The 15855-nt window shown below is 36.5% G+C and overlaps 2 protein-coding genes across 2 annotated transcripts; both read left to right on the forward strand.

The window, feature by feature from the left end:
- The first annotated feature begins 537 nt into the window (after window positions 1-537).
- Window positions 538-6275, forward strand: tor3a (torsin family 3, member A). The gene is made up of 6 exons (XM_062999001.1): window positions 538-801; window positions 2468-2590; window positions 2747-3012; window positions 4702-4877; window positions 5216-5340; window positions 5567-6275. Exons 1-6 carry the CDS (start codon window positions 633-635, stop codon window positions 5812-5814), a joined length of 1107 nt encoding a protein of 368 aa, XP_062855071.1. The 5' UTR covers window positions 538-632; the 3' UTR covers window positions 5815-6275.
- Window positions 6276-7887: 1612 nt separating this feature from the next.
- calr (calreticulin) lies at window positions 7888-14574 on the forward strand. The gene is made up of 9 exons (XM_062999002.1): window positions 7888-8089; window positions 9464-9565; window positions 9725-9928; window positions 10034-10128; window positions 10223-10432; window positions 11052-11165; window positions 11763-11906; window positions 12006-12098; window positions 13470-14574. Exons 1-9 carry the CDS (start codon window positions 7996-7998, stop codon window positions 13674-13676), a joined length of 1263 nt encoding a protein of 420 aa, XP_062855072.1. The 5' UTR covers window positions 7888-7995; the 3' UTR covers window positions 13677-14574.
- The last annotated feature ends 1281 nt before the right edge of the window (window positions 14575-15855 follow it).

Below are 15855 nucleotides of genomic sequence, written 5' to 3' on the forward strand. Positions count from 1 at the left end.
TACAGCCGCCCAGCCTAGTCGGAAAGGCAGAGCTGAGATTCGATATGATGTATTCGAAACCCCAACTCTGGTGAGCTAGCATACTTTACCGCTGCGCCACCTGAGCGGCCTGCATATTTTATTGTTTAAAATAATGTCATCAGGGACTGTTGGCCCTTGGGCACTTTCACATTATCAAATCTGGCCCTCCTAGAAAAAAGTTTGGACACCATTGCCTTAAACCAAAAAAGCGACTACGAAAAACAGGCTAGGTGTCACATTAAAGACTTGATGAACGCTAGTTAGCCTATGGCAAACATTCACTGGAAAAAACGGTAACTATACTACACATTGCTCACAACTTGAACATGGTAGACTTTCTGCCTAAATGGCTAATATCTTAAGATAGTTTGTAATAACTTAAGCCATAAGAGATTCGTACTATATAAGGCCGAAAACACTCGAGCTGCAGAGCTCCCGACTCCAACTACAGGTAATCTGCCGGAATTGAGGAAGTGACGTCACACCTGAAGCTGGCAGCCCCATGACCTGTGTAGTGAGAGAACTGTTGGTACTGATGGACTCTAAATGCTCACAGTAAGATTGTGTATAACAGTGGGATCGTTTGATAAATCTGCTCGGTATCTGTCCTGATGATCGTTTTAACGGTTTATTCCGCTCTTGTAGCGGCGCTTTCGGTTAATGCGGAACTCTTTCAGTTTGACAGCATATCGAATTATTCCACCTATTACTTGAACTACCTCTACTGCCATGTGTGGGAAGGGGAGTGCCAGCCTAACCAGGACGATGTTACTCAACAAGGTAGGAAATGATGTAGGAAATATGTGATCTGAAATCAAACAGCCGGTATGGATGTGACAATGTGGCAGCACAGTGCTAGTAGTACAACATTAGCAGGCTAACACACAGCATCACTCTACTTTCATTCTTGACTGCAGCTGTAATGGGTTTTAAATGAAAGAACATTTGAATGTACACAAAAAAGGCATCAAACATAAAAGCAAACACTCTGAATGTGTGTACATTATGTCTCTATAAAGTAAATACATTCAGCCATCATGTTGCCAAAGAATTTTGGTTTCTTGTAATCAGAGATTTAATTATACTTGTATTTTCATGTTTGGCTGTATGTGTAACTGCAATAATTGACAGAATGAATGCATATAATAATAATAATAATAATAATAATAATAATAATAATAAATGCATTTATTATATATAGTGCTTTCCAGAAAAGATACAATGTCAGGAGCACAACAAAGAACAAAAGCAATAAATCAAACAAAATTACAAATCACAGCCTAAAAGCAGTTTTAAACAATCAGTGATTTAATTTAAATAGATTAATTTTCCTAATAAAAATAGGGTTATAAAAACACCTGATGTCTTATTTATATGCTAATTTTGACATTAAATATAGTAAACACATTCTCCATGTCATGTTTTATTTCAAATATGCCCACCAGCACAAATTCTAAGTCGTTTTGTCCCCTCATCCCTTTTATTTACTCACCTTTAATTATTTGTTCTTACCAAAACACTATATTTACCCAACAGCCACCAGAGTACATGTACACATTCAGTGCAGGTCATCAAGCTCTAATTTACCGCCATGCAACTCATTTTCTCCTTTTTTCATCCTTTGTTCACCATGCCCCAGTCCTAGAGCAGTGGTTCCTAATGTGGAGGGCTTAAAAATATTCCTATTAACAAAAGGGGGGAGAGCTGCCCAAGTGTTTCACTGACCTGACAGCCACCAAACTGCATGTAGTCCTTCAGTGCATGTCAACAAAATCTAATCCACAGCCATACAGCCACCACCCCCTGTATCTTTCTACCCGTCTAGCAACACCTTAACAACCATCTATCAACTACATGTTACCATAGCAACTAACTAGCAACAATTTAGCAACCACCTAGTAACAGCTTAGCAAAACCTAGGCTACCACCCAGCAACACCTGGCATCATCTTAGTAACTGCATAGCAACTCTTTAGCAATAATCTCTTACCATAGCAACCGTCTAGTTATACCTTAGAATCCATCTAAGACAACCTTGGCAACCACTTAGCAACACGTTATCATCTGCCGAGAAATACCTTAGCAACACACAGAATGACCTATATGAGCAAAAGTATTCACCCCGACCCCTCACATACAATCACACACACACTTATCTCTCACCCAAAATATTCAACCCCTTAGCACTGTTAATAATAAAATAGCAAAAAATAACTAAACCCTTGAATCGTGTGCTAAGAAACAATGTTCTTCAACTCTTGGAGTATTCACTAACTTGCAAAATGGCAAGCCTTTACCATCCTTGCTTGAAGTACCTTTTTTGAAGTGTATTGTAGGTGTCAATTCAAGAATGAGTATATATTTGTCATGTTGACCATGTAAAACATTTAATCATGTCAGGATTTGTACAATCCTTTAAAACATGCCTTGTGATGTGCACTTTTCAGAGCCTGCCGGGGACCTTTGGTCATGGTGGTCTCAGGCTTATAAAGGCATGGCAAGGAACTGGCCCTGCAACTTCTGGCAATGCTGTGATTCAGGAGACTGCAGGATCACTAACAACCTCACAGGTACAATAAATGATAAAAAGATACAATAAAGTTTAGCTGTTCTTGCAACATTTTTAGTTTTATTGTTAAGTAAATAAATCTGTTGTAAATATTCATTATAAATAATTAGGTTGCTACATTTTCATGAATTGTGTTTGTGTTTTCTGGTGCTCTAAGGTCTGGAGCTAGATCTACAGCAAAAACTTCATGGGCAGCACCTGGCTCAGTCAGTAGTGCTGAAGGCCATTCAAGGCTTCATTAATAATCCTGAGTCCAACAAGCCCCTGACTCTGTCTTTCCATGGCTGGTCAGGCACAGGCAAAAACTTTGTGGCTCGGATGGTGGCAGACAACTTGTATAGGGACGGAATAAAGAGTGAGTGTGTGCGGTTGTTCATCGCTCCATTCCACTTTCCACATGCGCAACTGGTAGATGTGTATAAGGTGAGCAAAACATTTGTCAAAATGTAATAAACACAACTACAGTGTGTAACTTGTGGTGTATTATATATAGATATTGCACATTTTACTCCAAGCAACTCACAGTGAAAATCTTGTATAAATTAATCCAATAATTATAGTATAAACTTTCTAAATCTGTGATATGTGGCATATATATTTTTTTTATTGGCTTATTTAAAGCCTGCAATGCCATATGACTCTTTATTACATAAAAGTGTACATTTTGTTTAAAACTATTTCCTTTATATTTTGTTTTAATAATAAACATGTATTTTAAGTTGCCATTAGAACAGACAAAATAGTTCTATGGCAAACAGTGAAAGTCAATAGTTCTAGGAACCCAGCCAGACTTTAGTCCAAATTACACTCTGTTCTGACCAGTTCTAGATTGCATCATGGCACTCTGTTTAATAAGGAACCCATTTAATCGAATGGCATGTAAACAATGTAGCAAACAGAATAGTGACAAAGAATACAATGTTTAGTCACTTATTTGAAATGGTTAATAATTAGAGCACCTGCTGTGGTGTGGTGGTGGCAGCCCAGAGAGCCCAGAGGGACTCGCTTTATTGCATTTGCCATTTCAACTTTAAAATCCTAAAATTATTATAATCGATAAAAAATAATTTATGTAGAACATAAGATTGTCTAGCATTTTTTTTTGCTTAAAAAGCTATTAAGACTACCCAACACGTCTACATATTTACTCTTAAAATACCAGGATTATCGAATATACATGAAAATGCCAACTGAAATGCCCACAGGTTTATTTGCATTTGTTACAAATGGAAGTCTTGATTTGTATAATCTTAATGTCAGTTTTCTATTTAAAAATGGCCAAAGATTTTAAAATACACCATTATAACAGCAAATTAATTTTAGTAACATTAAATAGGCAAGGTAACTATTAGATTGTAAGTTCCTACAGAGTTTCTTTAAGTAAGTAAGTACATTTCTTTGGATCTATTCAGAACCGAATGTTACATTTAATGTTACTAAAATTAATTTGCTGTTATAATGGTGTATTTTAAAATCTTTGGCCCTTTTTAAATAGAAAACTACCCAACATGTCTATACCGTATATTTTAAGTTGCCATTAAAACAGATGAAATAGATCTATGGCAAACAGTAAAAGTCATTAGGTTCTGGTAGGTTTTAGGTTTTCATGTATTTAGAGTAAAGTATTCTGTCCAGACCTGATCAAAACACTTTTATAAAACGGATAGTTCCGGTCCTAAAATCTGATTGGCTGAGCCGCGTTCGAAGCCGTTGTAAAATCCCCGATAAACGCACACCTATGACCACCTCACATCATTCCATATTAATACGCCACTGAATAGAAAAAATTAATGTTATTTTCGCCCTCATGTTGCCTAGAAACACTGTTAATCGAACTATTTTGCGTCGCGGAAGAATGCTTTATTGTAAGTTTATACACAATAAATACATTTATGAATTAAACATTGTTGTATTTATTATATTTTATGTTGACCGCCGTTTTATAAAAGCAATAAGCCACTCGAGACCGTGCATTACTGTTATGATTTTAGCACGGGGAAAGAAGTTTAAGGCACTCCGCTTCGCGTCGTGCCAAAAACGTCATCCCCGTGCTAAAATCACAGTAATGCACGGCCTCTCGTGGCTTATTGCTTTATTTTGTATTTATTTTAGGGCCAGCTGAGGGAGGCTATTAGAGACATGGTACTCCGATGCCCACAGACTCTTTTCATCTTTGATGAGGCAGAGAAGTTGCACCCTGGTCTTATAGATGCCATTAAGCCGTTTATGGACCACTATGATAGTGTTGATGGGGTCAATTATAGAAGGGCCATATTTCTGTTTCTCAGGTAAGTGTACCATAGATAAAAAGTATTTAAAATGTTTAATGAAAATGTCTGTATAAATGTTTTATGTTATAGTCTAAAAACTTGACATTGCGATTTTGCGTCATTTACATTTAAAGTCTTGAAATAATATTTTAGCAAAATGCATGTCATGTTACTTATGTTTTATACAACAAATCGTACATATGCTGTATTCAGTACTGCGTCATCCTGCATTTAGTACTGCGTCATCCCGCATTTAGTACTGCGTCATCCCGCATTCAGTACTGCATCATTTCGCATTCAGTACTGCGGCATCCCGCATTCAGTACTGCGTCATCCTATATTCTATTGTTTTTTAGTAATATTGGTGGTGCTGCTATCACTGAAGTAGCACTGGACTTTTGGCATTCAGGACAAAATCGAGAAGACATTGGGCTGGAAGATCTGGAACATCGACTGCGAGCAGAATCTGTGGAGGCTGAAGGTACAAATTTTCAGAAATAACATGTTTCACTTGAACTAACAACACATATACTGTTCTCTCCACAATTATTTCGCCCCTGGTAAAAGTGAGTGTGGTTACAAGAGAATCACCTTTTGGTGAAGTAGCTTAATCTCACAAAGAAAGACATAGAAAAATCAAACCTTTAATTAAAGTTAATTTACCTCAGTTACATATTGCAGATTTAATTACCTTTTTTCTCTTGTAGGGGGATTTGCCCAGAGTGAGCTTATGTCTGGGCACCTGATTGACTTCTTTGTACCATTTTTGCCTCTTGAGTATCGTCATGTCAAACAGTGTGCTCACGCAGCATTTGTTGCACGAGGTGTGGAGCCTAACGAGTCAACTCTGGACGAGGTGGCAAAGGCTATGGTGTACGTACCCAAAGAAGAGAAACTTTTCTCTGCACAGGGCTGCAAATCCATCCCGCAACGGATCAACTTCTTTTTACCCTAATGAAAAAACCCTGAAGTAATTCAATTAATATGAACACCTGAAATCAAATGAGACAGACCCAGGTTTTTAGCCTTCAGGTTACAGAGTAATTCATTTTATTAAATATGAATTAATAAACTTGCAGGTTTATTAAGGTGAAGGTTTATCCAACAACACACCTCATGAGTTGGAACACTACTTGACCCATAAGGTTCCAAAAAATTGTTACCAATGTGCTGAAGTTTACATGAGTCTAAATATACTGTACAGGCTGAGTGAATGCCATTTGTTTTCATGTATTTTTTTTTTTACATTGTGTTAAATGTTTTTTATTTGTCAAAACTAGTGTGTTTAAAGGTGCAGGGAACAGATTTTAATGTTCAGAAAACATTTTGAGGACCAAGTACTTGTTACATTATTTACCATTGTTATCAGCTTTGCTGTTGTTTCTAATACAACAATAAATCTATTTTTCTAATGAAGATAGAGAAAATACACAGCTGGATTGTGACTGCAATAACACCGATGCCTGAGAAGGTGTGCTACCCTTTACACTTTTTATACTTTTTCATTTATTTATTTCTTTTTGCTGGCACTTTTATTGACATTTATTATTTTGATTTTGCTTTACGTTGTGGGCTTGTGTTTTTAAGTCTGAAAAAATACTGAAATTTGAAGTTTAAAGATTTTACTGAAATACTTAATATATACTGTAGGTCTTTTTAATTTTTGATCATATGAAATGTATTTCTACATTTTGTCCATTGCATGCTAACTAAATAATTATTAATTAATTAATGAATTATTGTTAATGCTGTTAACACCACTTAGCTTAAAACGTTTACACTATTTGTCTTCACTGTATGTATATTTCTTTATTACACTTTCATTTTATTTTATAAGACTGTTGTTTGTATATATTTTTTGTTAATTAAGCCACCAGCTGAATGTGAAGAATTTTGTTTACAGTGTTATAAATAATTTAAGACTTAAACTGGGTTTGTGTAACTTTATCATACTCGTATAGGTTAAAACATTTTTATTTTATTCAACATCTTTATGTATTAGAACAAATACTGTCATATATTTGCTGATGTGCATACTTCCTCAGTTTACATTTACCCTATCTATTAGGGGAAACTAGAGACCATAGACCAATTAATTACAAAATATAATGTTAAGGCAGTAAAGCTTTTACAGTACAGCAGTGACACTGGTTTGTCACACCAAACTTTTGACAACCCTATTGTTTATTGTTTTCTCTTTGTTTTTCTTGTACTAATATCTTTTTCTTTATTCTCACCTCCATTTTTCACTCCGTTTTGAGTGAGCTGTTAATAGGCAAAAGCACTACCTACTGCACCACAGTGCTAACCTGTGGAGAAACTTTTACCTGCTAAACATGAGTGACTAAGAGAATTATAAGTCACATCCATTAGGTGCTTTACATCAAAAAGAAATCACTGTTCAGGGGAAATAATATGTAATTATGTAAATGTGCCTAATACACTCAACTTCATAAATTGATGGGGATCCGTACATTTCTGCTTACACTGGCCTCAAAAGTTTAAGAACCACTGCCCTAAAGAGCATATTAGTATCTTTTTAAGTATATTTATTGCAACAATGTTTTATTACTTCAGATTGGAAAGGCCCTATAAATAACTGTTGTTGGCGGTACCACTTCTAAGTGCCCTTTGGTGGAATAATCACTTTAGATTTGCCGGCAGCCAATAGCAAATATTAGTTTTGGTTTGAAAACCGGCGAAGAGAGGAGTTGCTGCACTCTCCTTCAGTGTGGACCAATTGTAGTGCTTACTAAGTAGTGTGCATGAATCTAAGGGTTTAGGATACGGTGGTCGCTTTAGCATGGACCAGTCTTCAGTCCTTCATCTCCTGTTCTGCGTGCCAGTTAAATGCGTGGTTAGTCCGCATTGGCTTAAATAACCTGCCTATCATTTTTTTCTAGAGATTTGATTGGTTGAAGTCTGTGATCCCGCCTTCTCGTACTGTGCACCAATTACAGCCGGCCATCTGGTCTGAGACAAGAGGAGAGCTTTGCTAGTGTTGATTAGAGAACGCAAGGCATGTTGTTGAGACTTTACCGGCATTAATGCAGCTATTTATTCATATTGTACACACACTATTCAGAATCCATTGGTGATCTTATATTTATATTAATATATAAATTAATTTCCCAAAATGACGGCGCTGTCTTTGCTTTTCCTGAGCATTTCGGTGGCTTTAGTAGCTGCAGAACCGACTGTTTATTTTCGAGAGCAGTTTGAAGATGGAGGTAATGTACAGTATTTTGTGTCTATATTTAACAAAATATATGTCTGCTTCGAGCTTCAGCTTTTACCTAAGAGTAAAACATCCAAAGCTAATGACCAGTTAATCTGTTTAGTTTAGACCTCTACTCTGCACTGTAATGTACATATTTAATGTATGCATGCATATATATATATATATATATATATATATATATATATATACACACACACACACACACACACACACACACATATATGCAGGTGTATAATGTACACATTATATTATATTTATATATAATATAGACACTACTTTATGCGCACTTAATCGTGTTGTGGATTCGATAAATTGATAAAATTGTCATTTCAAAACACTATTGTACACTTCATCAACCAGAATGGTAAAGTGAACATGATTATTAATATATATTTGTATAATATATTTTTCGAAAATTAGTTTAATCAAAACTAAAATTTCTTATTTACAGAAGTATTCAGACCCTTGGCTGGGGTCTTTCAAATTGTGGTCAGGTCCACCCTGTTTGCTTTAATTATCCTTAAGATGTGTCTCGAACTAAATTCGAGTCCACTTGTTGTAATTTAAATTGGACTAAGTTTGGAAAGGCTCACATCTGTTTCTATAGAGGCCCACAATTTACACTCCTTTGTCAGGTGTTTTGGCACAACTTTGAACCTTTGGACTAGATGATCCATCCATCCATCTAGTCTTGTGCAAAGATGAGAGAACTGTCAGCTGTTAACAAATAAATATGAATAACATTTTTCACTGACAAGAATAGATTTCCTTCGGCTGCTATGATAGATTAGGGGTCATCACACCGAATTATTCTGGTTGAATAACTCATCACATAATCAATATGAGAAAGTGTTTAAGATAAGATAAGAAAAGATAACACTTTATTGATCCCGAAGGAAATTGCAGAATTTGCAGAAATTGCAGAATTTATATGCATATAAGATAATTATATACATACACAGGCAAGTGACACAGAAAAGCCCATGGTGGTGTACTATCACAAGTGTTGGTGTTTTGATTATGACAATGTAAAGCATGTGATGTAATGAACCTAATATTTCTAATCAAACCATTTAGTGACTCTTCTTGCCCTGTAGATGTTTTATGGCGTAGATGATTTCTATGATTGATCTACAGCCAAAATATTATCCTGTTTACATTGGTTTTGGCTTTATAAATTATAAAATCAGAATTCTATGGCATTCATATTATTCCTCTTCACCTTATCTGTGGGAGATGCCTTATTCTACAGTAAAATAATTGACTTTGGAAAAAAAAAATCTGCAATTGCGCTAATCCAAATGCTTTAATATAAGTCAAGCAAACATTTTTACCAGCAATGCTATTTTTTTAATCCCTGTAGATGCCTGGAAAAGCAGATGGGTGGAATCCACACACAAATCTGACTACGGCAAGTTCGTGCTGTCGGCTGGCAAATTTTATGGTGATGCAGAGAAAGACAAGGGTGAGATTACTTTTTCTTCCTTAGTAAAGTTTTTGGTTAAAATGAGAAGTTTGGCCAGAAAAGGAAGCTGGCACAATTAGTTGTGCCTAAGGAAGGGAATCTTAGTGGGAGAATTAAAAAGATATTGTATTTTTTCTTCACATTTCTGTAATCTTACAGGTCTTCAGACCAGCCAGGATGCCCATTTCTATGCATTGTCATCCCAGTTTGAGGACTTCAGTAACAAGGACCAGCCACTAGTCTTGCAGTTCACAGTAAAACATGAGCAGAACTTAGACTGTGGAGGAGGCTACATTAAGCTTTTCCCAGCAGAACTCAAACAAGAAGAAATGCATGGAGATTCAACATACAATATCATGTTTGGTAAGGCAGTTTTTCATGAATATTTTTTGGCAAATGTTAGAAAAAAATTCATTTTTGTGTAATTAATGACATCTCATGGTGGTTTATTTTGTGGAATTGTTTAAGGTCCTGATATTTGTGGTCCTGGAACCAAGAAAGTTCACGTCATCTTTAATTATAAGGGCAAGAATCATTTGATCAACAAAGATATCAGGTGCAAGGTAAAGTCTGTTTTGAATCGAAGCAGCATGCTTGTTTGTATGTTTTGCTTCCTAATTGCAAAAATCAGCTTATTTATCCTTTGATTTTGAATAGGATGATGAGTACACCCATCTGTACACGCTGATTGTTAATCCAGACAACACCTATGAGGTAAAGATTGACAATAAGAAAGTGGAGTCTGGATTTCTGGAGAAAGATTGGGACTTCCTGCCTTCAAAAAAGATCAAGGATCCCAATGCTAAGAAGCCTGAGGACTGGGATGAGAAAGAGAAAATTGATGATCCTGATGATAAAAAACCTGAGGTATTTTAAACGTGACCTTATCTGTGTTAAATCACTTGTTTAAAAAGGCTCTTAGGGGCTCTGGCCCACTATAACACTCTAACCAATGGCTTTAGTTAATAGTAGTTAGAATCTGTTCAGAGTGGCTGCTTTCCAGCCAAGTTTATTCAACATAGATTATATAGACTCAGGAGCTCAGGTGCTGCAACATTCTGTTATGCTAGCCCACCGACACTGAGATCTGGGTTCTTAGCATGTGCTATCGGCTAGCTGGCTGGATGGCCACCTACAAGAAAATTATTTGCTATGTTTAGGAAAGTGGGGATGGCTGATGCCTCGCAATATACTGGCCAGTGACAAATTTCATTATCACAAGAATTAACACACCAATGTATGGGGCTATAACACTAAGACCCACACAAATCTGTACCACCTGACACAAACAAGTGAACACAAAAAATGCATTATTTTTGTTACAAAATGCCAAGTTACGTTTGCTATGTCTTTATTATAAAACCTAGAAACTTGACAAACTGACAGATGTTGATCCCGTTTCTTTATTTTTTTTTGTATTTTGTATTGCACAGAAGGTTTTGATCCCTCAGTTTGTTCTCTAAGAGTTTTTTGTGAATTGCTGTAGGACTGGGAGAAACCTGAGAACATCCCTGATCCAGATGCTAAGAAGCCTGATGACTGGGATGAGGAGATGGATGGAGAATGGGAACCTCCCATGGTTACCAACCCTGAATACAAGGTAACGTATCATCATTATTTTTATTATTGTTAATTACCTCATTTTCCAAAGTATAGTGAACAGGAAGTTTGTGGGCATAAATTCCCACTAGTTTACACTACATTGTACTTTTGAGCATGATTCTAGACAGAAGCTCATTTTAATTGCAATGCCACTGTCAACTTGCAGGTGTTCACAAATCACTGGTTAAAAAACCCTAATGTTAATATTTAAACCTCAGCTGCTCAGACATAAAACTCAGCTATGGATATTCAATTGCGTCTTACAGTTGTGTTCGGGTGGCACAATGACAGCCGGTGGAGTCAAACCTAGGTAACATGTTGGGACATAAAACAAGAATCTGATTTGTTAATCCATCATTTGTTAACCAATTAACTGACAGAAGTACAGAAAAATGCTTTTTATGCTTTGGCTGACCATCGTAATTGTGTTTTGTAAATACGATTGTTGAATTTGATGCCTACAACACACTCAAAAGTTGGGACAGGGGCAATATAAGATTGAAAGGTTTATAGAAAATACAAGTTACACTGTTTTGAAACATTACACACAAAAAAACAGGTGAATTGGTAACCTATGTTGTTTTGTCTTTTATAGGGTGAGTGGAAGCCAAAACAGATAGACAATCCTGCTTACAAGGGTAAATGGGTGCATCCGGAAATTGATAACCCTGAATACACACCCGATTCTGAGATCTACAAATATATCAGCAATAGTGTGATTGGACTGGACCTGTGGCAGGTATGGATCCTGTTCCAAAGCTAAATTTTGTTGTTAAAACTGTGTGTTAATCATTTTATAACCTTTACTGATTATTTTTAAACATTTATTTCAAAACAGGTGAAATCTGGCACCATTTTTGATAACTTTCTCATAACCAATGACCCAAAACTGGCTGAAGACATTGGCAATGAGACTTGGGGTGCAACAAAGGTAGGTTCAGTAATCAGACTGGTTACTTTAATTTAAGCCTTTATATTTGCATATACAAGAAAACATCCTTATAAGCAAAATAGTTTTTAATACACATTTTCTTGATTATGTATTTTAAGGTTTTGTTAAGAGTAGCAAGAAAACAGTAACATATGTCAAATCCAAAAAACTAAAACAGTGAAAAAGTCAACAAATAAACACTGAATTATTTTTTTTTTTTTTTTTTTTTTTTTTTTTTTTACTTAGTACACCTGTCATTACCCACATTACTAAAAGGGTAATAGTACTTTACTGCAATCTTGGGTCTACCAAGCATAACAAAAGCTAGGATATAAGATTACACCAAGTTATGCAAAATGCATGGTTGGGAGTCCAAGAAAGGATAACTGGTTCTGCACTGTGGTGTGAAGGATACTATTTCTGTTTTCACTATAAATCAAAGAGAGACTAGTTGTGTAAGATTTTGCTTGAGCTTTAAATGAAATGGAAGCTTAGTATATATGATTTTGTGTAAAATGTTCTAGGTTGTGTATGATGGGGGGGGAATTGAATAAAAATGCTGTACTGAGCAATGGCTATACATAAATGAAAACAAGAAAATAAACTAATGTTCAGTGCTTTTAAATCGCACATGGTGTCACCACAAATTAGTTTGTAACAATGACCCACTGGTTAGCAAGTAAAAAATATTTCATGTTAAACTGGTAGCATATGTCATTACTTTCCCTCATTTACATTTATGACATTAAATGTATTAACTAAAACTTAATGTTTGTACATTTTGGCACATTGTCTTTATTTTTTAAATAATTTTTCCGCACTTTTTCCCCCCAATTTTCTCGCCTAATGTAGTCGTGTCCAATTACCCTGATTGCGTCCTCTATACTGATTCGACCCCTCAGCCCCCTCCGGCACGTACAGTCAGTACAGACTGCATTTTTCACCTGCACGAGTCGAGTTCATACACCGACGGGCACTGTGTACGGAGGGCCACACTCCCATCAGCATTATTCCTCAGCCCTGTGCAGGCGCCATCAGTCAGCCAGCAGGGGCCGCAGTTGCACCAGTTATGAGGACCTATGATCCGACTTTCTTACCCTCTAACCCTGAACAACAGCCAATCGTTGTTCATGCAGCTGCCCAGCCCAGTCGGAAGGCAGAGCTGAGATTCGATGTACGATGTATTCGAAACCCCAACTCTGGTGCACTAGCGTACTTTACTGCTGCGCGCACATTGTCATTTTTTGCCACAAATTAGCTTGTAAAAATTTTAAAAATTAGGCTCAGTAACTAGTGTACTGTCTGTTAGGTGTTTGTCAGATTGGTCATGTAATAAAGTCACTTATTTATTTTTATCTTATTCCCAAACAGGATGCTGAAAAAAAGATGAAGGATCATCAGGAGGAGGTAGAAAGAAACAAACAAGAGGAGGAGGACAAGAAACGAAAAGAGGAAGCAAAGGATGAAGAAGAAGAAGAAGAAAAAGATGAGGAGGATGAGGAGGAGGAAGAAGAGGAGGAGGAGGGAGAAGAAGAAGATGAAGAAGAAACAGACTCTAATCTTAAGGATGAGTTGTAGTTTTAGAATGGAAACCTTGCCTTGCCTCCTGCTCTCTGTGTGGGGGAAAATAGCAGAAAATTGGAGTATGTCGGACATTCTCTTAGATCATGTTTAATTCTGCTATTGAAAACATATTTATTACTCTACCATTGTTCATTATTCATCACACTTCATAAGCATATTCCAAGCATGAACCAATATCAGGCCAGTCATGTTTAGAGGAACTGATTTAAGAGGAAGTGTTCCACTTCGAGATTGTGGATTGACGAACCGAATTGGTTTGGGGGCATTATGCAACATTATCACGGAAGTTCTATCTTATTCAACTGTTGCACACAATGCCTTTTTATACTGGTGTTACCATTTTTCAGCCCAACGTAGGTTTCATATAAATATTTTAAAGCCAGATTACACCAGATTGCTGTCCATCCTCAGATAATTGTGCAATGAACTTGAACCATGTAGGTCTTGTGTTTTTGTGTCCTTCAGAACGTTAATTTTTTCCTTAGGGTTTGTGTACTGTTGTACAATAAACTGTATTCAAATCCTGCAAGGTTAATGTAAGAAGTGTAAGAAAGCTGTGATTTAAAATGGTTTAAAGTTTAACATATTTGACCTGTAAATCCATCAGTAAATTAACCTTTACCCAGAGTCATGTTTTGTATTTTGTGTGTGTTAAGTAAATGTTCATTGCATAATTGTAGAGAACTACAATATGTATGTTGGTCTATCGAATAACAATAATTACTGCTCACCTCATCCTGTGTCACAAGTTGTGGCTATTTTGTAAATTGTTGATGTTTTTTTTCTTTAAACATGCCTACAATCTGCCAATCAAGTTTCAGTATGATAATGAAATTGCTTCCTCTGTGCACTCTCTACTATGCTGTCTGAAATAAATAGGCCACCAGTGTTAGTACTTCTGTTTATCAAGTAAAAAACAAGCCTATCTCTTAAAAACTAAAACATGCAGCCAAAATTCTTAATTTTTATTTGTTGTTAAAACCCATACAAATCATATTTGGACCATTATCCCCAGCCTTATGATCCTGATTTCTTATCAATATGTCTAAATTTAACTTTATAAGTCAGAACCTAAAACAAGTCATGATTGCTATGATGGATTCTTATGAAACTAAAGTTGCAGTGATATAGATGGGGGCAACCAAGTTTGTAGTACTTTATACATGAGAAGGTACATGTAGTGTACCTTTAATGTATTAAATGAATATGAAATGCTGCAGTACATAAAGTGTCATAATTTGTTTTCTCTTAAAAAATTTATAGTAACGGCATTTAGCAGACGCTTTTAGCGACTGACAGTACTGTGAACAGTATACTGTCAAAGCAATTGAAGGTTAAGGGCCTTGCTCAAGGGCCCAACAGTGGCAACTTGACAGTGGTGGGGCCAGTGGCGGTTCTAGACCATATGAGGTGGGGGGGGCCAGGCAGGGGCCAGAGGCTATGTTAGAGGGGCCAATTACTTTCTGCCCAAATGTGCATTGTGGGCTTTAAGAGGAAACAGTCGATATTCAATAGAATTCAACATTTTATTTATGCAGTTTTCAATCTACATTTTCTTGAGTTTGATGTAAACAGATCAACAAAGAATCCCCATTTAAGGCATTTGCTCTGCTTAAATGTCATTTATTCAGTCTTTTTCATTTTCATATTCAATTTAAGTTACATAATTCCTAGGGGGGGCCAAGCTGGAACCGCCACTGGTAGGGACTTGAACCTGCGATCTTTTGATTACTAGTCCAGCAGTACTTTAACCACTAGGCTATAACTGCCCCTAGATTATAGATTATACAAAGTATGTGAAAGATAAACCATTGTGGGTAATACACTTACGACAAGCAATGGTACATTTAGTAGGCTACTTTCTTTAAGTGCAGAAGCTCTATTAAGAAGAAGAAGATATACTTTATTTGTCATATATACATATACAGATGTACATTACAATGAAATTCTTTCTTCACATATCCCAGCTTGTTTGGAAGCTGGGGTCAGACATCGTACGGTGCCCTTGGAGCAGACAGGGTTAAGGGCCTTGCTCATGGGCCCAACAGTGGCTGCATAGCCTGGATTTGAACCGCCAATCTTCCGCTTGATAGCCCAAAGCTCTACCCACTAGGCTACCACTGTCCCTGACATTGGTACCACTGTACCAAATTGTCCTAACTAGCTTAGTTAT

This window comes from Trichomycterus rosablanca, chromosome 7, assembly GCF_030014385.1.
Source record: "Trichomycterus rosablanca isolate fTriRos1 chromosome 7, fTriRos1.hap1, whole genome shotgun sequence".
In the NCBI taxonomy this organism is placed as follows: Eukaryota; Metazoa; Chordata; class Actinopteri; order Siluriformes; family Trichomycteridae; genus Trichomycterus; species Trichomycterus rosablanca.